Here is a 24592-nt window from a genome sequence, read left to right as displayed (position 1 = left end):
CGGCATGAAAGCATAAGGGGATCCCGCTATAGGCCAGCATGAACCCGCTTTGCATCCCACTAATGGGATGCAAAGTAAGGTCTGACCAATTCGTTCCCCTTGTGCCAGATTTCCCTTTACACCGGCGGGAAAACACGCCGACCCAGAACACACCTGGACAAGTGTGACATGCAGAAGTCGGGACTTACTGTTAGGGCCTTGCTGAGATCACGGACATCTGAGGCGCAGGTCTGGACCCTGGAGGATCACGTGCATCGCATGCTGGGAGGATTCTCACGGACATGGCTCCGCCATGAAGCAGCTCACAGAAGGTGGGGGGTCACTGTGGATGTCTCAGGCCTGCTTTGGGACATCGCGGCCGTGGCCATGGGTTGCTGTGGATGATCGGTGAGGTAGGGGGAGAGGAAGGTCCAGCCATGAGTAGGAGAGAAAGGTGTACCTGGGGGGGGGGGCATGAGAGAAAGGTCTAAGTTTGAATGGGAGAGGAAGGTGTACTGGGGGGGGGTGACGCCGAGCGGAGGGAGGAGGAAGTACCTGGGGGAGGAGGGTTTAGTGGGGAGAATACGGCAACTGGGGAGGTAGGTGTAAGGGGGGAGGAAGTTGTAAGGGAGGGACTTCGGAGGGGGGAAGGAGTTCAGAGTGGGGGGGAAGGAGTTCGGAGGGGGGAAGGATTTCAGGGGGCGGAAGGAGTATGGAGGGGGAAGCAATTTGGGGGGGGGAGGAGTTCAGAGGGGGGAAGGAGTTCGAAGGAGGGAATGAGTAAGGATGGGGGAAGGAATAAGTGTGGATGAGGGAGTAAGTGGGGGAAATGTCCAGGTGAACGTGCAAGGGAGGGGTGTATGGAGTCAATGACTCCTCCTGGGGAGCAAACTGAGGGTGGGCGTGGTAGGAGGGAGTGGTGAGAATGAAAGGGGGCAGAGGGAGCCAGAAGGTGAGGGTGCGACAGTAGCGATAGAAGAGAGGGTGGTTGATTGGGACTTGGAGGCACACAGGGATCCTGGGACTGGGAAGGAGGAGGCCGGGGGTGTCAATGTGGATGGGGGTGGTATTTTCGGGAAAGTAGGGAACATGCACTTTAACCTGGACTTCCTGGAAAGGAAAGGGTTCATGTTGGAAGGTGACAGTGGGGAGGTGGAAGGTGTGCCAGGCGGGTCAACAGCGATGGGGGAAGGAAATGAGTGACGGGGGGAGGGAAAAAGACGGGGGAACTGAGCAGAAACTTGACTACAGCCATGGTTTTCAAACTGAAAATGAGCGGAGCCTCGTGTTGGGCAGGAACTGGTGCTGCATGGGAGTGTGATCAGTGGGTGGACGGAGATGCAGGTCAGCTCAGATGGCCAACTGAAAGCGAACCCCAGAAGGCAACATTGAAAATGCTCGGGACATTGAGATGAGCGTGCATGGGAGAATGCTTGTACAAGGCTCTGAAAGACCCTGCCACACATATACGCTTCTCCCTCCAGAATCACTCGTGGTCCAGGTGCGTGTCTAGTGCCCTGGGGCCCCAGTCTGACTCCTCGAGGGGAAGGAGCACCTGGATGGATGTCGAGGTGCCCCATTTCCCTCTCACGTTGCCATTGTAGGAACTCACCCATGGCTCCCACGATGGAGTGTAGGTCTGCGTGTAACTCTGTATTCTGCTGGACCAGGGTCTCCGTGGCATCCACCATCCTTCCCATGGAGACCTCCATGCGTGCATACACAGGCACCATTTCATCAGCGAGCAGGCTGACACACTTCTCTGAATCAGGTGCTACTCTCTTGTGGGGTTCCAACAGCTCTGCATGATGTTCCCCCTCCTTCTGCTGACTCTCCACGGTGAATTGGAAGGCCAAATCCAGAGGCTTGTCATCTGACTCGGATCTCACAGGTCCCTGATCCCCAACAGCTCTCCAAGTGCCGGGGAACTCGGCCGAACCTGCCTCCTCTTGCTGCGGACATGTGTCCATGCGGTGGCCACCAGATTGTGAACCCGAGCCTACTCTAGATCTAGATCCCACTGAGGTGTGTGTCCCTGCGCTGGTGGAGGGTGTGGCTAAGTGCTGTGACAGGTCTTCCAGGCTGCTTATTTCCAGATCTTCAATGGAGGAGGTGTCCTCTTGGCTGGAGGTGAAGACGTGGATGGAGCTGAGGGACTGGCTGGCTGAGGGTGTCGGTCACTTGGCAGAGCTCCCTGTGAACCAAAGTAGAAATAATTAGTGCATGACAGCAGAGTCAAAAGCAGGAGAGAGAGCACTCACATTTGCGTTGAGAGAGGGATGATGTGGTACAGGATTCTCACATCGGTTTTTGCCATCGACCTCACCGTCACCGCAGGCATGTTCCAGGTCCTCACTAGTCAGTACAATGGCACACTCCTCAAAGTGAGTGAGGAGCCTAATGTGGGCCACTCCACCCCTGGCCTGGGACCTCTCCCCGCTGTTGTGAGCCAGCTTCTCCTGCATAAAAACAGATGGAGAGAGTGTCAGCAGGGTGCATGGCACTGCATGGAATGTTTGTGTGGCGAGCGGAGCCATGGACAGGATGAGGATGTGAGCTCCAGAGGATATGAGCCTGATGGAGATGTGTGGGTGTGTGAGAGAGTTAGTGGTGTTGTCCCTTGAGGTGAGATCCTTGTGGATATGTGATGGGTTTGTGAGCGTGGGAGTTGAGAGTGATGAGATGGATGACTTACCCTGGGGGAACAGATGAGATCATTCATTCTCTCCCTGCACTGGATGGCTGACCTCCTCTGTGCTCTGGTGGCGCTGACTTACTGCCACCGCCTCCCAGGCCGGATTGGTGACTCTGGTGGACCTCCTGCAGCCAGAGTGGGGGTAGAGAACATCGCGGTGGCCTTCCACTGCATCCAGCAGGCGTCTCAGAGAGACATCACTAAATTTGTGGGCTGCGTCTTCCTAGCTTTCAGGGCCATTTGTCACCTGGAGCAGTCCTGCTCTGTAGACATGAAGTAGGCTGCGCTCTGGTGCGCTTTAAACATGGTGCCCGGAGCGAGGAAGTGCTGAGGTCACAGTGTGCCGGACAAATTCGAGCCTGCCCGCCAGCGAACCGGCAGGTTCCTCATGAATGAATAATTAATAAGGCGGGATGCGCCAAGAATGGGACGATACAATGCGAAAAGCCTCCATTGCGGCCGGTGGGTAAAACATCCTTTTCCCCGCCCGCTACCGCACTTTGTGCAAATCTGGGACGATTCTGCCCAGTGGCATCCTCACTGCTGGGTCAGTGAAGACTCTTGGTTGGAAGTTATCTTTTGAGATGAGAGGACCCTACATTGTTTGCACCCTCCACTTGTCCTGCATCTGTCCACTGGACTCTTACCTTCCTCCGAGATGCCTGTCTCTCCGCGACCTATTGACCTTGTTGCACACTCATACTTGAGCTCTGGGGCATCCATCTCACATTTGCTCAGGATGAGCAGGTTGGCCACCCCACCACCCGTTCTTGAGCACTCAGCAGCATTATGGCTTCTCTTCTCCTGTACGGGCAAAGGTCCATTCATTAGTCCACCCATTACCTGCAACACTAGACTAGGCTTGCACCCCGCCCCCCACCCCCCACCCCCCCCCCCCCCCCCCCCACCCCCCACTCCTCTCAAACTCCTCCCCCCTTCCCCCCGCCCAACCCTGGGAAGCAGGTCGAAGTGCCAGCCACATTTGCACATCTGACCCTTATATGCACCCAGGACTACTGGTCTGATCGCCCAGTCTTAGCAGGCACAGACGTATGCACCTCTGTTTCTCTGAATCTGACACCCCTGGGCACCACAAAGGATAGCCACCGTTCAAGACTTCCCCACACAGTACCATCGCAAATCGGTGGTCACCCTTGCTGAAGATCATTAAATCTTTATCGGCACTGAATCCAGGTGCCGTGCACCACGTCATGCCCACTGACCTGTGCTGTCACCTTTGCCCAGGTCTTCTTCATTTGGTGGGTGGCCTCCTCTTTCCATCCCGCAGCATCAGAATGTCCCACCTGGCACTCACTGCCTCCACGAGAGTGCACAAACACTCATCCAAGAAGCGGGGAGCAGAGTGACCACCTGCATTGCCCTCCCACCCTGGTGTTTCAAGTGGATGCTGATGCCATGATTGTAGCTTATATTTGGGCAGGTCCCTGTGTCTCCTCTGGAACCCCTGGCAGCCTTCAGGGTGCTGCCTCAGCTGATTTAAAACCCCCGCTGGCTCCCAATTGGACCCGGCTCCTGACATGCTCCTGCCCCTGCCGGCAGCCCTCCTCCAATCTGGGGGAAAGTTTCATGCTGGCCAGTCCTTAGTTGGCCAGCCAGCGTGAAATTGTGTTATTTTGACGCTCGCAGGTGGAAACGGAAATCGCGGCCACTTCCAGCCCCACCGACCTTGTGAGCCCAACAGGCGTGAAATTCAGGCCCAAGTAACTCATACATTATTCATCAGAAATAATATTTTCACCTCCTTTTTCTACTGTACAACACAGCCACAAGTAGCACATACATACTAGGCAATGACCATAGCCAATAAGGAAACAGCCAACCACCGTTAGAGAGCCCCAGCATCAATATCTTGGCTGTTTCTCAGCAGTTTACCTGGACCAGCCACATCAGCACAATAGTTACAGTAGGACAGGTTGGGTCCTGTGCAAGGAGGAACTCACCTCCTGATCCCTCAAATTCTTCCACCATCTACGAAGCCTAAATGAGAAGCCTGATGCAATACCCACCCATTGCCTGCTTAGGTACAGCTGCAACACTCAAGAAGCTCAACACCATCCTGGGCAGAAAGCTTTGTTTGATCAGTGGCTTTGCTGCTGAATTCAGTTTGTCACCCTTCCACCTCCCTCCACCCACCACCCTTCCCCCACCCCGCAACACATGCACTGTGATTGCAGTGTCTTTAGACCTGCACTAGGCCAGCTCTGAAAGCTTAATTTGACAACACCTGACAGCCCCACAATCTCTACCAGTAAAGGACAGGAGCAGCAATATCATGAAAACACCGTTACCTGCAAGTTCCCCTGCAAGTCACACACCTTCCTGAAAGAGTCTTCAGGGGCTACTCAATGTCAAGGCTCACATATGAAGGATAGCCAAATGGGTGGCATAATGTGGCCTCATTGTATTAAGATGTCAATGCCTTCAGAGGAGGAATGAAGGAGAAAAATCAGTAAAAGATTTTTTTAAATACTGTAATGCTTAAGCTTTGGTATCAGGGTGAATCCCACCCTATTCTCTTTTCCATTGAAATCAATGCTTTACACTAGCACCGAAGATCAATTTGATCCTCATTGTGTTTAGTAGCAATTGAAGAACTGCCTTTTTTTCCCTACATAATAATTCATTGGCTCTAAAAGGTTTTGGGACATCATGGAGCCATGAATGGTGGCCAATTCTTTCTTCATTGTTATTTAACCATATAAATGCAAGTTGCTGTTATTGTTGTCATTGTTGTACATGCTTACATCAAACACTGTAATGAAATCAGGAATACTGCAGACAGAGGCCCATATTTTGGCCATGACACAGAGTGAATTCCCACTTTTTCAGGGGCAGAGATGGGGGCTAGGTTTTTTGTGCATATTGTGTTTTATGGAGGCAGCTGGTCATTTAAATCATCAGCTGCCTCCACTCAAGTGGGATTTTGGCAGCCCAGAAGTGTGAAACCCAAAGCACATAGATTAGATCTGGTAAGACCAGATCTGAACTTTGTGGATTTGTTTGGATAGCCAGGATACCCCTTTGGGTCTGGTCACGGGACACCTTTGGTTGAAGTAAGGTGTCCTTTGGAATTGTTAAAAGTAGGCATGAATGTGCATTCAAAGTGCCTTAACTCATTAACTGTCAAGCTCATTGTAACTGTCGACAGACCTGTCAAAATTCAACTGTTGAAATTGTCAAGAGCACCTGTCAAGAGGACCTGTCAAAAGTGTCAAGATGAACTGTCAAAAGCATCTGTCAAAGGGAGCTGTCAAGGCATTTAAAATTCCTGCCTTTTAAATCTTTGAAAAAAAATATCTGGAGTGTTCACAAAAAATGATTGCTTGCTATTTCAGTCTGTATCTTGATATAAGCCCAAGGGCTTCCATTACTGGATTAGTGCTACATGACTGATTTCATAATCATCCATTATCACAGTAAAGTGCCTGCTATTCATAGTTTGATTAACAGCTATAAGTGGTTATAGACTCTTTTAAGTGGGATTCTGAATTCCAATGTTGTTGTTATAAGGGATTGTGCACTTGAATGAAATGTTCGTTATAAGATTTTATGTACTTGAAGGAGTTTTACATGTAGCAAATGTTTTTTTTTGGAATGAGAGTGTATTTTCAATATTGTGAAGTCTGCAATAGACACTTAAAAATTAATTTTATAGAACTTCAATTTATCTCATTCTGCATGGCTCCTGAGGTCTGCCCATGGTGGATAATGGGTGAGTTGGCATGGTAGGTGTAAGGGCAAAGGATGGTGGTTGGCAGCATGGGTTGGCACGAATTGGCTCTAAGTTGGCCTGGAGGTTATAAAGGACCTTGGGGACTGGGTACAGGGGCACAAGTTGGCATGGGGCTATAAAGGGCCATGGGGTGGGTACATGGGCATAGGTTGGCATTGGGGCTATAAAGAGCCATGGAGCTGGATGGAGGGGCAAAGGGAGTATAAAGGGTCATTGGGGTGGCTACAGGGGCATAGGTTAGCATGGAGGGTATGAGGGGCCATGGGGGTTGGTATAGAGCATGGGTTACCATGGATGGAGCCTGGGGATTGTGTGGGGAGGTGAAAGATGTGAGGGATGAGGGCTGGAGGGTATGTATTATGTTTTATTCTTTTTTAATTTTTGGACACAGTGCTAGAGCCCTGAGGCAGGCCTTGCACCCAGCCCACCTTCGCACCCAGCAGCTCCCTCACTTCTTCCATGGTTCTAATCTAGTCCGCCCTGCTGGACCAAAAATCCAGGCAGCCATTTTTAAAGGTCAGATTCATGGAGCTGGGAATTTTCCCTATTGCGTACCCGACCTGGGAGTGAAAATCAATGCAGAGAGTTTCTTTCCTCCAGGATAAAAGCATTGAAAATTCTCAGATAACATCAACCTCTGCTCGGGACCCCACAAAAATATCCAAGGTTCAGACTAGGGATTCAAATCGCAGCAGTGAGCATTTAAGCCATTATAGGTGCATCTTTGATGCCTGTCTAGCAGGCCACTCACTGATCTGTTCATGCGATTGGTGAAGACATTTTTGTGTAGGTTCCAATTCTTCCCCCTGTTATAAGATGGCTGACATTGGATGTGGAGCCAGTATTTTGCTTGGGAATTCAGGCCAGGCCCTAGGCATGGACTCCCAGTTGATCTTGTCCTTGGGTTGAAGTTGCTCAACGTTAGGGAGGCTGAGCCAAAGAAATTCCTAGTATGGAAATTTCCTCCCCTCAGCCCCACCCCCTCAGATGTCACTGACCATGTTTAGGATTAATGGAACTTCTACCTAAATAGGCCCAGGCTGGAATAAAAACAGAAAATTCTGCAAAACCTCAGCAAGTCAGGCAGCATCAGTGGAGCGAAACAGAGTTTACAGGTGGGATTTTCCAGCCTCACCTGCCGCAGGACCAGAAATTCCCGCCCAGAGTCAATGGGCCTTTTGCTCACAACAATTCCCGCGGCGGGCAGGACCAGAAAATTGCACCCAACATGTTAGGTTGATGTCCCTTCGTCAGAACCTTCATTAGGCCCAGGCTGGAACCTGATTTACCAGAATTCTTGGAAGCCACACTACATTCCAAATCAATGCCCATTGGGCTCATAGAAGTTCAAGGCCAAAATGTTTTCCATTATATGTGTCACGTGTCACATTTTCCAACTGTTATTATTTCAAACTATAAAATGTTAAAACACAATGAAGCAATTGACCTGTTAGTTTGAATTTTTTTTTATCTTATCCTGCTCTTTCAGGTTCTTTGCACCGAACATCAGCTCCCGGTAGGGACAATGGGCAGCCAACTTACTCCTAGGTCTCTTTCAAACTTGTTCTTGAGGCACATAAGAGGGAAAAGCTTGGCTATAGTGAAGTTCCTGGCCTCCGGTCAACTTCTTCCTGTGAGAGTGCAGCTGAGATTGGGAGTTTACTCATTTTGTAGCTGTTCACTGTACTACACACATTAGCATTTGTTTCTAATTGGACACTGATTTTCTTTGCTTTAGGAAGTACACACCTAATCGATTCATCAAATTGAATTACCTGCCGGTGATTTCCCCGTAACACCCTGTTTCTCACATCGCCATTGTCTTTGTGCATTTTGTTAAGCCTACACTGAATCATGTTCCTCCCTCTGGATTTTCCGAGAAGTTCCTGCCAACCATGTGTCATTCCACCCACAGTGTTTCATTCCAAAGTTCCTTTTTTCACAGAACAAAAAATATAAGCTTTCCCATAAGTGCTGCAGTCTCCCACAGATGTAATCATAGGTTTCTGTCCCAGTCATTGCTGATAGCCCCCAGGAAACGGAGAAGAATGATCACAATAATACTCTACTCGTTCTGGGTGACGAACTACATTTGGTTAGAGATATTGCTGGTAAGTTGCTTTACTATTTTCTCTTTATTAGTTAATGTATTATTCAGAGTTTTCATCGATCGTATGAAAGTTCTGCTTTCTGGAATTGGGTGGATCACCATGTTAGGGACTGTTCTGTTGCTTCTGAAACTAGCATTCGAGTGCAGTCCAGACTATTAGAAGTCTTACTTCTGTGTTAACTGCTATATCGACATTATACTCACTCTGGCATTACTGATTTGGGACAATTCTGATTCCATTCCAGTTCCAATTCACAGATTTTCCAGTGATTTTAATGTCCAGAAACTGAAAACTCACTCAAAATAACCCCATTTTACAATGGAATAATGCATATGTTTGGGTTAGAGTAATCCTTCAATAAAAATAATAATGTGTGTATTGATATTCTGGCAGTTCACTCGCTTGCCTTTGGGACCATAGAGTATTTTTAGAACTTTCCCTCAGGAGATTATAGAGAGTTAAGATAGAGTCTATGATCTGTGTAAAGAATAGAGTCTCCTTGAATCTTTCAACACATTACTAAACGGGTACTGAGCTGCACCACAATATGCTACTTAGAAGAGCATTTATCTTAATTTGTCATAACAAAATTAATTGAAAGGGCATGGGGTGCAAATTCATGTGGAAAAAAAGCACAAGTGGCTCATAGTCAAGGATTAAGTGGTGCTAAATTATCAATTACTGAAGGAGATTATAAGGTTGCCTGGTAAATAGGAATGGAAAAATTTGCACTGGGGTACTGGAGGGTGCTTTTCCAAATTTAATGTAAACCATCAGTACATAGTAGAAAGAGAATTACTCTGCAGCCAGAAGTATTGACGATGGGTTTTTAAAAATGGAAAAAAATGTTCCATTTCCATTGAAACCTCAGAATGTTCCAATTTATAATTCCACCTTTTTCTCTTTATTCTCTCCAATTCCACTCATTTTAATGAATCAATTGAACACATTAACCAGACAATGCCTTTGTTAAAATATGCTGTAGTGTTATATTTTTCTGGATGGCATTCATTGATACCAAACAGGTTTCATAAAGTTAGTTTCCTCATACATTGTTGTACAGACTTCTATTGTGGTTAAAAAAATCCTTGTTATTTTATGCCTTTGGCTAGATGCAGGCTTGAATGTAACTGCTTCCCCCTTTAGAACAATAGGAACCTAAAATTCTTGGCAAACTCAAAAGGCAATAGAAGAACATGATTATGGTTAAATAAGTGCTTCCTATACACTAGTCATTTTATACCCTGTGCTGGAAAGGAAGAAAGAAAGAATTTATATAGCATGTTATCACATTTCTTAGCATATTTCAATGCATGTCATATGCATTCCAATGGGTTGGATTTTGAAATAAAAATAACAGACTAACAGTTTTCACTGTATTAATGTGCAAATTGGACAGAAATGTTTATTGACCACACATGAGCAATTAAATGCATAAATCAAGATGTTACTGTCCAAAATGCCCGCTTTTCCTAAAGCTAGGTGATTCTATCTACCTTGTCATCTGATACAACATTTAACTAATGTGAAGTTACTGTACTTAGCTCATGGATATGAACTAAACATGCCAGGAAAAGTTAAGGCTTGTCTACTCCAGGATAAGTACCCTTTTATTGGCATGGTAGACTTAATGATTGCCAAATAACTTCTCTGGCATTAAAAACTGCATTTAACAAATGTGGAATTCAGTCCTTCAGATTTCAAGTGTTGTTGGAGATTTAAAAAATAAAAAAAACTCTTTTTTTTACTTTTTCTTCTGTCTCATTTTTCTTCTCTCTTGATCCAATTTTTCCCATCTCCTTATTTTGCTCTCCATACCTTATTTTACATTGGCACTTCTTGGTTCATTATCTGTGCTGCCAACTTAACCCTTGACTATGAGCCACTTGTGCTGTGGATGAAACCTCTTTTCTTCCACATGAATTTGCACCCCACACCCTTTTAATTAATTTTGTTATGATTGGTAAATATCAACAATTTGATTGGTAAATGAGATGCACAGTTGCTTATCCTATTCACACAAGTCTCAGATCCCTTGTAGGGGGTGCTACATTTTCCATGGTTGGCTGATGAACTTCGAGTACAAAAGTCCAAGGAAAGTATATGGCCAAGAGCAAGTCTATCGAATGGCTGGTGCCTCCCCTTCATTGCTGCCTGCAAAATCTGACCCAAGAAATTATTTCCAAGTCACCATTGTTAATTAAGTAAATATGGCAACCATCTTGCTTATAGCAGTGCTCCACAAACAGCAACAAGAATGACCAGTTTGTTTGTTTTTGGTGTTATTAGTGCCAAATGAACAAATAAAATTGCACTGAAAAAAGATATTTTTCAAAAGTCTTTGTGGAGATGGCGATTAATGTGAAATCATATTACTTGTGTGTGTGACCCCTAACCCATTCAAGCTGTGTGCCTGGATTACATATGTTGTCAGCTTTCTGATTATTTTACACAGCATCATTGCATGAGAATTAAAGATAAAGGCTGGAATTTTGCCTCACCACAATCTCCCCTCAACACCACCCCCCCACCAGACACACACACACACATACACACTCACAACACACGCACACTCACAATTAAGTGTCCATTTGACTATAAATTGTGGGGAGGGTAAATTTAATTTAAAATGTCTATTCTGTTTTTCCTGTTTTGCTTAGCTATAATGTTGTTAGCTGTGTTCAGCTTTTCTACTACATATCTGAACCTTTCAACAGAATTAAATATGCAATACTATTCAAATTAATTTATTTGTCTCATGAATGCTAAGAATTGAGAAGTGGTCGAGAGTTCAGTATATTTAGCTATTTACACATCATTTCAAAATTCAAAGGAAGAGTGCTTTGACATTATGGGGCACTCAGGGTTTTAAACAGCAAATTCCACAATAATGTCATTTTTCATTGAAATTAAAGTAAATTGAACTCAAGTAACCATGACAACATCAGCAAAACTCTTCACTGCTCATTGAGCTTGCGACAATTCTGACTCAATGCCACGTCGAGACAGACTTGGAGTCCCTTCTGACCTTGCCTGTGGGAATGGCCATCTGTTTCCAGGCAGCCAAATACTTACATAAACTTTTCGTAGATGGATTTTTAATTCTACTTGTCAGACTTATATTTCTATTTTCCACTATAATTTTCTCATCTCCTCTCCTCTACTATGTTTTCTGACTCATATTGGAGAACTTCCACAGGCAATTCACCCAAGTACCCTATCTTCATGTGTGAGCCTTAACTGTGCGTTTTAAGTAGGCAATTCAACCTGGTGATGCTGTGCTCATCTGTCACCTACACGTGTAAATTTCCCAGCAAGTATCATTAGATAGCAATCAGGAGCAGGAATCCTGTCCCCCATTTAATCCCCCGTTCCAAGCTCCCTTCCTCCACATCGTCACCATCCATTGCAGTCTAGGGATGCTGAGATTAATTGTACAGAGCTTTACAACATTCCAGTTTAATAAACTAATTGGTACAAGGAGAAATGCACTTACAAACTGAACCATCAGCGCAACCTATCACTCTATTCTGATTATTCTGGGTCAAGCTATGTATGTAACTATGTATACATATGATCCAGTTGGAATGGAAAGGGGAGAATCCAGTTGTTGTGGTCCATATAGGAACCAATGACATAGGTAGAACTAAGAATGACATTCTGTGGAAGGAGTTTGAGGAACTGGGTTCCATATTAATAAGCAGGACCTCAAGAGTAATAATCTCTGGAAAACTACCTGAGCAAGGCACAAATTGGCATAGGGTCAACAGACTGGAGAATTAAACGTATGGCTCAAAGAGTGGTGCGAGAAGTGGTTTGATTCATGGGGCACTGGTACCAGTGCTGGGGACAGAAGGGGTGGGCTCCGCTTTAACTGGGCTGCGATCAGCATCCTGGTGAATCGTGGAAATAGGGCCATGGAAAGCGCTTTAAACTAAAAAAGCTTTAGGGAGGCTGGTGCTCAGGTGAAATATAATTTAGAAATCTAAAAAGTCGCGGCAATAGAGCAGTATAGCAATTTTGATAAAGACAAGCAGAGGAGCACAAGAGGGGGCAAAGCGTTTAAAGGTAAAGACCATGAAAAAAATAGTTGTACAATAAAATTAAATTAAATTAAAGGCTACTTATCTGAATACAGAAAGCATTCATAATAAGATAGATAAATTAGCAGCGCAAATAGAGTTAAATGGTCAAGATCCAATCACCATTACAGAGACATAAGGCAGGATTTTAGATTTTGGGTCAGGACCCTAATGACAGGGTCAAATTGGGGTCATGAGCCCGGACTGTGTGGGAAGAAGTTATCCAGCATTGATTTTTCACAAATTGGTCAATTAGTGGCCAGAGGGCAGGCCCAGCATCCAATTAAGGACGGCACGCAGGCTCTAGAAGAAGGAGGGCCAGTAAGAAGCCCTTCGCAATTTGGAAGGAGCAGCAGACTGCAATTCAGGTATGAGGGAGTGACGGCACTTCCATCTTGAGGCACCCTCTCTCCAACTTTTTAAACTTTTAAATTAAAAATGGACTCAACATCCATTGCATAGGCAGAACCTACCTGACCACCATTCCACCACCGTAAAAATGGCCTGGAGGCAAGATGGTGCCAGCAAACTGGTACACCAACCGATGGTGCAAATTTTCACACTCACCCACTCACCTTCATATAGGAGTGAAAATTCAACCCACGGTTACAAGGTGACCAGGATTATTGCTAATCAATATTGCTTATTGAAACTGAAAATGGGAAGCTCTTAAGAGCAACTGAAGAGGAAAGTGCAAGATTACAAGGTGTGGAGAAATGAGCAGAGGACTTGCCCTTAGACAGATCACTACTACATTGTGTACTAAGGCCGATTTAATTAGTAATGTCATTGTGAAAGGTCCTCTGGAAAAAGTGGTTGTAATAATATCATTGAGTTCCTTATTAACTTTGAGACAGACATACTCCAGTCCAAAACAAGAATCTTAAACTTAGTAAAGCCAATTCACAGGTATGGGGGAGAGCTAGCTAAGGCTGGTGAGGTAAATATACTAAAAGGTATGGCAGTAAATGAACAGTGGGAAACATTTAAAGAAACAATTCAAAATGCTTAACAAAAATTCATTCCATTAAAAAAAACAAAAACTCAGCAAGAAAGATCCATCCATGGCTAACTAGGGAAGTTAAGGATAGCACTGGATTAAAAGAAGAGGCTTATAATTTTGTGAAGAATAGTAGTAAGCCTAAGCTTGCTTGTGTTTTCAGCTTTTCCCATATTACATGGTGTCACCACAATGCTGGTTGATCACCCTTCACGTTAACAATAATTTTTGGCATTTGACAGGTGGTTTTGGAGCTAGATGTCCTTCCTGCAACCAACCTTCCCAACTTATCAAGGCTGGGCACCGCCAGCACCAATACATGCAAGCATGCCTGCACCAGTGGATGGGTTCTTCCATGGCTAACATATCCTGGTATGGGACTTGAACCTAGAATCTTCTGGGTCAGATGCAGGAGCACTACCAACTGTGCCACTCAAATAGCAAACCTGCACATTGGGACAATTTTAGAAACCAGCAAAGGATGACCAAAAAGTAGGTAAAAAGGGAAAATACAGAAATTTGAGAGTAAACTAGCCAGAAACATAAAAATGGATTGTAAGAACATCTACAGGTATATAAAAAAGAGAGTAGATAAAGTAGAGGATTGGCCCCTTAGAGGCAGATACAGAAGAAACTATCATGGGGAATGCAGAGACTTTGAACAAATTTTTGGTGTCTGTCTTCGCAGTAGGAGACACAGATTGCATAACAGAAATAAAAGTTAACCAAGGCACTAATAAGAGTGAGGACGTTAAAGTAGTTAATGTCAGCAGAGAAAAAGTAGTCGAGAAACTTAAGAGACTAAAAACCAACAAATCCTCAATATCTAATGGCCTAAATCATAGGGTTCTAGCAGAATTGCTGCAGAGATATTGGATGCACTGGTTGTGATTTTCCAAAATGCCCTAAGTTGTAGAAAGGTCCCAGAGGATTGGAAGGTAGCAAATGTAATTCCATTATTCAAGAAAAGGGGGAAAGAGTAAACAGGGAGCTATAGGCCAGTTAGCCTGACATCAGTCATTGTGAAAATTCTGGAAAATATTATCGAGGAAGTCTTAACAATGCGGGCAGAAAATCATAGTATGATCAGACATAACCAACATAGCTTTATCAAAGAGAACTCATATATGACAAATTTATTAACAATTTTTGAGGCTGTAACCAGTAATCTAGATAAAGTGGATCCAGTAGATATAGCATTCTTGGATTTCCAAAAGGTATTTGATAAGGTGCCACACAAAAGATTAATACACAAGATAAGGGCTCATGGAGTTGGGGTAATATATTAGCATGAATAGAGGATTATTTAACAGACACAAAGCAGGGAGTATGGATAAACAGGATATTTTCAAATTGACAGGCTGTAATTAGTGGAGTGCTACAAGGATCGGTGTGGGGGCCTCAGCTGTTTACAACATATAATAATGACTTAGGAGAAGTGATCAAGAGTAACATAGCTAAGTTTGCTGATGATACAAAGCTGGACAGGAATGTAATCATGAGGGGGCCACAAAGAGGCTACAAAGCCATGACTAAGGGTAGTAAGGTAGCAGATAGAGTATAATATGGTGACTTGTGAGGTTATTCACTTTGGTAGTAGGGATAGAAAAACAGAACATTTTTTAAATAGTGTGAAACTTCTAAATGTTGATGTTCAGAAAAACTTGGGTCATACAAGGGACACAAACAGTTAGAATGCAGGTATAACAAGTAATTTAGAAAGGCAAATGGCATTTTGGCCTTTATTACAAGGGGATTGGAGAACAAGAATAAGGAAGTCTCGCTACAATTGTATACACTTTGGTGAGACCACACCTGGAGTACTGCACACAGTTTTGGTCTCCCTATCCATGGGTGGATATATTTGTTTTAGAGGCGGTGAGTGAAGGTTTACTAGGCTGATCCCTTGGATGAGAAGGCTGCCCTGCATTGAGAGGCTGAGTAAATTGGCACTATATCTTCTAGAGTTTAGAAGAATGAGAGGTGATCTCATTGAAACATGCAAAGTTCTGAAGGGGACTGACAGGGTGGACACTGAGAGGTTGTTTCTGCTGACTGGAGAATCTAGAACATGGGGCCTCAGTCTCATTATAAGGAGATAATCATTTAGGACTGACATGAGGGGATATTTTTTCACTCAGTGGGTTATGAATCTTTGGAATTCTCTACTCCAGTGTGTTGTGGATGCTCCATCATTGAGCATATTTAAGGTTGATATAGACAGGTTTTGGTCTCTCAGGGAATCTATGGGTAAGGGGATAAAAGCAAAATACTGCAGATGCTGGAAAACTGAATTAAAAACATAAAATGCTGGAAAAACTCAGCAGGTCTGGCAGCATCTGTGGAGAGAGAAACAGAGTTAATGTTTCAAGTCTGTATGAGTCCGGCTCTGAAGAAGAGTCATACAGACTCGAAATGTTAAATTTGTTTCTCTCTCCACAGATGCTGCCAGACCTGCTGAGTTTTTCCAGGGACAAGGGGAGCAGGTGGGAAAGTGGAGTTAAGGCAAGTCAGCCATTATCATATTGAGTGGCGAAACAGGCTCGAGGGACCGTATGGTCTACTCCTGCTTCTGCTTCTTATGTTCTTATGTTCTTATAAACCACTTGAGGTGCCCTGATTGTTCCTCAAGCAAGGTGGTCAGGATGGCAGAGGAGTGCCTGGCAACTGCCTTCACCCTCTCCCACCACAAACATTCAGCTGAATTTCCACTGGCAAGGGGCAGATAGGCACCAAAGAAGCACCTCCATAGGGGTATTTGGGCACCCCTGTCATGGTGCAAGGGGAGTTAAACACCAAATGCCAGAAAATTAACCTCCCACCCAAAGGTGCTACTCCCCCAAGTGACTTTGTTGTGGATTTACCGATGCTCATTCATTGTTACAGATAGAGAGGTAAAAAGTGGGGAAAAGTACCTTCTTTGTTTTTGTTTTTAAACTGAAATTTAGTTTTTATTCTCTTGTTTCGTTTATTTTCTTATTGTAGGTACCAGTTACTGGGCAGTCAACTATTGGTGATGGAGAACCAGAAGTTTCAAATTCTCTTCAGAAGTATTTAGTGGCTGCTCTTGTCCTGCTGGTTATACTACTGTTAGTATGTGTTGCAGCAATCTTTGGAATAACTCTCATCTACATTAAACTCAATCAGGTACTTGTCACTTTATTGAAAAAAAACACAAGATAAAATAAAGATTTCCATCTCTTCGATAGTTGTAAGAAGAAACAACAGGAACGTGAGTAGGTCATTCAGCCTCTCTTCACTGGCTGATCTGCACCTCAACCCCATTTACCCACCTCAACTTCATATCCCTCGATGCTCTTACCTAACAAAAATCTGTCAATCTCAGTTTTTAAAGCTCCTATTAACCCAAGGTTCACAGCCTTTTGTGTGAGAAAGTTCCAGATTTTCACTACCCTATGTCAAAAAGTGCTTCCTAATTTTATTTCTTGTTTATGCTATATGGATGTAAACAACTGTAAAAGGCCCTCGATATGTGAATTTGCACAAAATCCAATTTAACTTTACACTGTTAATCTGACAATGATGTATTCATGCGCAATGCAGAGATCAAATGTGGTTCTAATTTTTTAATCTTGGCCCTGAAATTCTATGCATTTCTACTCCCACTAAAATATTGGTGAAACCCCAAAGGAAATGATGGAACCCAGTTAATTGAACTGTCCAGCATTTCTGCAAGTTCTAGGATTACTTCCCCTTATACATAAATGAAGGGACTTCTCCTTCCTGGCTGTGGATGAGGGCCCAGATTATCAGCGATAATCAGTGATTATCAAACCTCCCCTCACCCACTGAAACAAATTACAGTATCTTTACCACAGAGATCAGCAAAGTCAGCACAGATGAAAGATTGAACCTAGGGTCATCAAGTCAGATGAGACACCCCAGCCTTGCACAGAATGCATGTGGACCCCGCTTGTTGGGTACAGGCCTTGCAAGTGGCCTGGAACCCTAGGGCATCTTTTCTCTATAAAAGCAAAACTTCTAGTTTGGCCACTTTGCACAGGGGTGTGGGAGCAAGAGGTTGTGGCTGGGAGGTGGGGGAAAACATCAGGATCGGGAGGAGCCCGCAATAATTTCCACTCCCTGATGGGCAGGTGGGTAGCAAAATTTCTACTGATATGGGCAAAGCAGTGTCACTGTGGCACTGCCACCTGCTGATCCATGCAAATGAGGAGCTGTCCCACTGATCCCAGAAACTCTGCCAGGGGTCAGTGTTGGAGAGCACCAGTAAGCAGCTGCCTCATCACAACCTGTGAGATGCCAGGGCCCTGATGTTTGCTGAAGATGGAGGATGTTCCATCTGATGATGTTTGTCACATTTTGGTACAGTTTATTCAGCTTTTAGCTCCTCCATTGCGCCAGCAACTATGGGGGTCATTTTTGTCTTCATTATCTGGTTGGTGTCCTGGTAAATCATATCATCTGCCCATTTTAAAACCCACTTGATTTTTCATTCCATTGATTTAATTGGATGAAATTTGAAGAGGTTCTTTAATGTGCAAGTGATCCCTTCCAGTAGTTTAAAGATGAAAATTATCTGTACATCTTAAATGAACAGATCAATTACAATGAGATTCACAGGTGCTTTCTTCAAACGTTGCATCAACAACATATAGTCACTTCAAAAAATACATATTTAATTTGTCTCCAAATGTCCAATGAAGTTAATAGTAGGTTGAATCTGACATTTTTGCTGCCTTAATATCTCAATTTGTATTTACTAAACATGAGCAATTCAAAACAAATTCAAGAACACTCTAGGTAAATTCTGCTAGTGTGTTGCATTGAGACTAGAATAACCCTTGGTTTAATCCTTTGCCGGTGCTGACTTTGTTGATCTCTGTGGTTCAGATACTGTAATTTGTTTCAGTGAGTGAGGGGAAGTTTGAAGTCAGCTATGATGGGCTGGATTTCCACCAAACCTGAGAGCCCAGAAATCCATTAGCTTGTTGAAACACTTGAGCCCCAGGGAAAACATTGCTTGATTGATGGCTCTGGCTCTCTGATCTACGCTGTCAGTTTCACAATGTTTATTTACCCAAAATAAAGAGGCTTCAAGTGCTTGCAGTTTCTGCTATTGATTCTTTAAAGAGTCTGGATATATGTCTATTTTTCATCAATAAAAATGTCAGTCAAAGCTTTTCATCTTGTACTCACCAGGACACTTGCAAGAATATCAATATATGGGGGAAACAACAATTTATACGGTATGTGAAGAGAGTGCTGATTGGTTGGAAAGTGGCCTTGTCAGCATTCTCTTCACATACAGTATAAATTGTTGTTTTTCCCCTTATATTGGAATTCTTGCAAGTGTCCTGATAAGTGCAAGCAGAATGCTTAGACATGTCTCTTTTTTCAGCACTGTACTTCCAAACAACTAATTGACATTTTTATTGGCCTGTATTAAAAAGGAGGTTTTTTTTTAAGAAAGTGGAAAGTTATCAGTGAAGGACTGTTTTTTTAAAGCTTTTTTTTTTAATATACATCCTACTGTCAGTATAGGGTTCATTGATTCTTTACAGTGTGTAGTGGGTGAATGGACATGGAAGTGACATAGCTTGGAATGGGAGCCTGAGGGGCCATAGGGGTTGTTTGGGAGGGCATAGCTTGACACGGGGGTTATAAGGGGCCATGGAGGTGGGTGGGGGCCATGTCATGGCATGGATGGGGCATGGGAAATGTGTGGGGGGTGAGGGCTATAGGGCCTTTCCGTTTTTATTTTAACTGGGACGAAGTCCCACTGCACTGAGGCAGGCCTTTTAAAAAGCTCACATTGGCACCCAGCAGCCCTGGTGGTTGTCTCCAAACCTTTTCCCTGGTCAGTGGCTTGACTGCAGCCTGCAGCGCCACACCCCCTGCAACCCCCCCACACTCCACCCCACCCACCCAACACATTAAAAATCCCATCCTCGCGAGCACTTTCTCCTGAGGTGGGTGGGCCGAGCTGGGAATTTTCCTGATTCCCGCTACCTACCTCAAGGATAAAAATCCAGCCTGAAATTTCCTACAATCAGCACTCATTGCTTAGCTTCCCAATGAAGACAATTTACCAGAGAGTCATGGAAGTCCCTCAAGCTAAAGAAATCAGAAAGGCTTGATTGAGAGATGAACAAGAGAAAAGGGAAAAAATGAGCAGAAGAATTATCAAGGTCAGCGAGCTGTTAGCTTGTTTTTAAAGAAAGCATTGGTCTCTTTTTAAATTGCCTTCTGAAAATGTTTATGTGCTGTTGTTCCAAATTAAGCCCTTTTTCTATTGTTTAATGTCTAAATAAGCCAACTGCTCCCATGCAGAGTGCAAGCAATTACACTTTTTTTTTCAGATCAGGAAAATATTGTCAGAAAAAGATGACGAGACATATGCACAGATTGGTACTAACCTGGCTCAATTTACACAAGTGAGGAAAGATAAAGACTTGACCAATACTAATGGGAATGTGAAAGGAAACAACAGCGTCGGACAAGTGGAAATTGGCAATGAACATGACACAGAAGAGAGGTCAAGCAGGAGTTCTGATCTCAAGCTTCCTGATGGGACAGTACAAGCCACCCCATTTAAGTCTCCCAACAAAGCAAAGCTTGGCATGAATTCATCAAAAGACTCCAATGCCAATGGATTCAGAGGGGATAGCCGGTTAACAGAGAATATTCCCAAATATTCCTCACCACCGTCTTACAACAATGCTATCAAGAATGGTTCGCGAAATCCTGTGACACAAATGGAAAAAGCAAATGGGAACCATGAAAATCTAACACATGAAGAGTTGAATAATTCCCAGGGGAATGTACTTCAACAATCAACAGAGTTGAGAACTTTCAACCATGCTGCAAACAGTGGCTCTGTTGTCACCCAAATTAACCAGAAAACTGCAAAAAAGCCTAAAACTGAAGCAGGGCATTTGGCGGCAAACGTCCCAGAGCACACTTCTCCCGAAGCAAGTATTTACGCAATTTATGATGTGCCACGACCTTGCTTGTGTTCCTCGATGTGCCGTGGTGTAGTCTGGCATACATCAACTTTCCAACACAACACTCTGAAGCGCTCCTTAAGTGAAATAGGCCCCTCTGCCTTTGAACTACCACTTGAAATGCTTCAGGATAACAAGTATGCCGTGCCTAGACCTGTGACCTTCCCGAGCCATGTAAACTATGAAGCTGATTTTAAGAATCTGGAGAAATCTTCATCCAAGGACTCTGGCGTCCTGTCATATGTGGATTCCCAGTTGCTAGATTTGATCCCTGAGGGAAATGAACCTCATCTTGACTCAAAAAGTAATCTCGAAAACAAACAAAGACAAGTAGCAGATAAAGAATCCACTGGTGACACGAGTTTATTTATTTAATAGAATTGTAAATTAGGAGTCCCAAACATACATAAAATGAGTAACGTGCCTTTAAAATTCAAAAGAAGGAATTGCCCTGTGCACTTTCTTAAGACATGTAAGATAGCAAGTGTTGAACATATGTTAGCAATCCACATGTGCCCCATTTGTACATGTAATTTATTACTAGTGATAAGTTCAGCCAATTTGTGTTTATTAAGTGAAAATTTGCTAATTTACTAACTTCTGTCAATAAGCTGTCTAAAGCAAAGAGGTTATGCATCTGTAGCAAATAACTTCTAACCCCAAATAGCAGGAATGAATGGCACAAGAATGGGAGATAATTATTTCCACTGGTCCAACAATTTATGAGAAGATAATAAGAGAGTCTAGAGCACTCAATCAAATAGCAAAACAATTATTTTGAAGCAGAACAACTGGAAAAGTTGGGACTCTGCACTCTACCACCTTATTTGTATTATGACATTTATCATGCATAAATATCAATTATATATAATTGATCTGAAGCTTATGTTACATGGCATATTACAACATTGTGCTGTCCAATTCTGAGCATCACTTTTTGGAAAAGATGTTGAAGCCTAGGCAAGGGTACAGAGGTGATTTACCAGGAGAAAACCAGGGATTTCAAGTACCTGGGAAGACTAGAGATGTTGAGGTTGTTCTCCGTAGACCAGAGAAAGCTAAGGGGAGAGCTAATAGTGATGTTCGAAATTATGAAGTGTTTTGGTAGGGCGAATAGGGAGAGATTATTTCCACTGGTAGGAGGTAACCAAGGGACTAAGATAATTAGGGAGATAGCCAGTGGGGAGAACTTCTTTTCACTAAGTAAGTTGGTAAGATCTGGAATGCACTGCTTGAAAACCCCACCACCCCACCCTCAACTTTGGCATCTGCATACCTACAGTCTGCCTCCCACTCAAACCAGACAGGAAGTGGTAGTTGGCTGCATTATTTTTGGGGACGGGAGGCTATTACAGAGGAACAAAAAAATGCCCCCTGGCACTTAGGTAAGTCATCAGGAGGGGATTTCAGGACCATCTTATGGTCAAGGAAGGGATAACCCAGGGCAAGGGAAATCTAACCTTACCTTGGTCATGTCTTGTAGGAGCATTTTCTGGCCTTGCTCCTCTTCCTGTGAGTTTCACCAGGTGAGAAAGCTATAATGCCTTCTCTGCTAATGTCACCAGTTAAAATTGGAATCAAGGGTTATCAGACCCCGATCTGCATACTTAAAGAAAATCCATACTAATGACATCTTTCCACCTGCTCACAAAGGCAGGCTGACAGAGAAAGCAGTGGGAATAGAGAGGGCCACGAGCAGTTAAGTATACTATCAGAGCTAATTGCCTGCTCTCAACAACATCACTCCCTTCTTCCTGCCAGACAGATAGGATTACAATCATCCCTGCTAAATGCATTAAACAACTGGTATCTAAAAATATTTCCTGCAGATAATGCACAGTGTAGACCCAGATATCCACAATTCTTATGTTCATATCTTTGCACACCATTTATCCCCAAAAGTATCCAAGTCATCTAGTGGAGAACCCATTGTCATCTCTGAGACTGAGGAAGAAAACAGTTCAAATGAAGACTGAAAAATATCTGCCAGTAACAGAGAGCCAAAATCTGAGGAAGAAATATAAAAATGCCGACAGCTGCATTACAGGATGCTGTATCCTCCACAGGGCCATCTTTGTTCAAAGAATTATCTAAGGATGTACTTACACCACAGCAATCAGCCCAACTTGTAGCTGGGCAGAACTGGCTTCACATTTCCTGGCTCATGCCTTGCTAGAATGGGTAAAGCTCTTTGTAAACAAATCGAAAATGTAAATGTTGAGAGACAAATGGAGAGAGTTGACTTCCTGCTCAAAATTGAAACGAGGTTAGGTGGGTTTACAAAATGTCCCTGGGGTCCAATGAAGCCCCTAAGTACTTTACAACTTCATTACTCAGTGAATGGTTAGAATGTGGTACTGGCTACCACAAGGAGCAGTTGACCCAAATAGCATAGATACATTTAAGGGGAAGTGAGATAAGGACATGAGGGAGAAAGTGATAGAAAATTACACTGATAGGGTTAAATGAAGAAGAATGGGAGGAGGTTCATGTGATGCAAAATATCAACATGGACCAGTTGGGATGTGGTCTGCTTCTGTGCTGTGAATTCTATGTGAATCAGATTTGACACTGCAGCAGATTTACACTCCATGCAGTTTCAAACCACAGTGATCTATGATTGCCATATTCATGGAGCCACATCTCGATGTTTCCTGAAGCCAGCTAAGACACTAGGTGGAATCTTGTTTCCTCTCCCATGGCGAGTTTGGAGGCAGGGGGACATTTAATTGGGCGGGTGAGAACCCTGCTGCTTTCCCATCCCCATCCCAATTATGCCCGGGGTGGAAAGGCCCATGGTCAGCCTTCCCAGCCTGCTGCCAATTGATGCCCTTGCGTGGTCAATTAATACCCATTTAAGGGCCTCATCCAACTGCCACTGTTACTAACCTGGCAACAGGCAGGGGCCTCGCCTTGCGGGGAGCACAACAAGCAAATCCACGCGAGGTTGTTTGCGGGCTCCCAAGGAGTTCACTGGTTCAAAGGCACTCAGTGCCTGATCAAGGGACCCAGGCCACCCCCTGCCCTGGCTTCCACCTCCCCTCCCCTCCCCTCCCCTCCCCTGTGACCCCCATTGCCTGTACTTCCTTCTGCCATCACTCACTTCTGGCCTGGGATCCAGCAACAGTCCTAGGCCTCAGTTAGTTGTTGTACCAGCGGTGCAGTGGCTGCTGCCATTAAGTAGAGTTGGAGGCCTCTGACTGACCAGCAGTTCTTGGATCCTTGATCCCAGGGAATGCTCACCGCTGGCCTGTCAAGTGTCTGAGTGGCACAAAACGTGGTGGGACATCCCAAAAAGAGGTGACATGGGGCTCTCACTGGCTCTCCAGCTATTAGCCATGACCACCAACACCTCCACAAGGTTCCACACCAGCTCTAAAATTACATAGTCAGTTTATCATCAGTGCAAAGCTGAAATCACTTACCACCAACGCTAAACTTGCATCCCAAAGGACATGAAAGAATGCTGGACATGGAGAAGCATTTATGCTCAGTGCCAGCATAATAATTAAGTCTGTGCAGCCTAGCTCAATCCAATTTCAAAATCTCACTGAGGGAGGAACAATTCTGCAATCTCTAGATCATTGACCGGTGATCTCTGCTGGAACATGTTAGTGTGTGCCTGTTGCTAAAGGGAGGGATAAGGTTCAGCAATGATATTCCTCACCTGTGTTTTTTTTAATCGATAGTTCTATGTGAGGGGTGAAGATCCAGAGTACCAAGCACCACCAAGCATGAAAAAAGTAACCTAAAAGACTTAATAAATGACATGGTGATTAAGTTGAATAGTCAGATGGCTCATCAGACCTAAGAATCCTCGGGCATGTTTTGTTGACAAAGTGCAGCACATCGAATGCAAGCAACATTTGATCCTGAACCCTCTGAGATGGTTTGGGAGGTTATATAAGTTAAACTACAGGTGGGCACTTGCATCACTATGGAGACAATTTGGGCACCTACCTGAGGAAAATGGAAGGAGGAAGCA

At 44.1% G+C, this 24592-nt stretch overlaps 1 protein-coding gene across 1 annotated transcript; it reads left to right on the top strand.

The window, feature by feature from the left end:
• The first annotated feature begins 7917 nt into the window (after positions 1–7917).
• On the top strand, positions 7918–21107 carry LOC144680840 (uncharacterized). Its single transcript, XM_078542293.1, has 3 exons — positions 7918–8539; positions 16607–16768; positions 19963–21107. The coding sequence occupies exons 1-3, from the start codon at positions 8324–8326 to the stop codon at positions 20980–20982; spliced, it is 1398 nt and encodes a 465-aa protein (XP_078398419.1). The 5' UTR covers positions 7918–8323; the 3' UTR covers positions 20983–21107.
• Positions 21108–24592: the final 3485 nt, after the last annotated feature.

Source organism: Cetorhinus maximus, chromosome 1, assembly GCF_964194155.1.
Source record: "Cetorhinus maximus chromosome 1, sCetMax3.hap1.1, whole genome shotgun sequence".
Taxonomy (NCBI): domain Eukaryota; kingdom Metazoa; phylum Chordata; class Chondrichthyes; order Lamniformes; family Cetorhinidae; genus Cetorhinus; species Cetorhinus maximus.
This window is presented reverse-complemented; position numbering and strand designations above follow the sequence as displayed.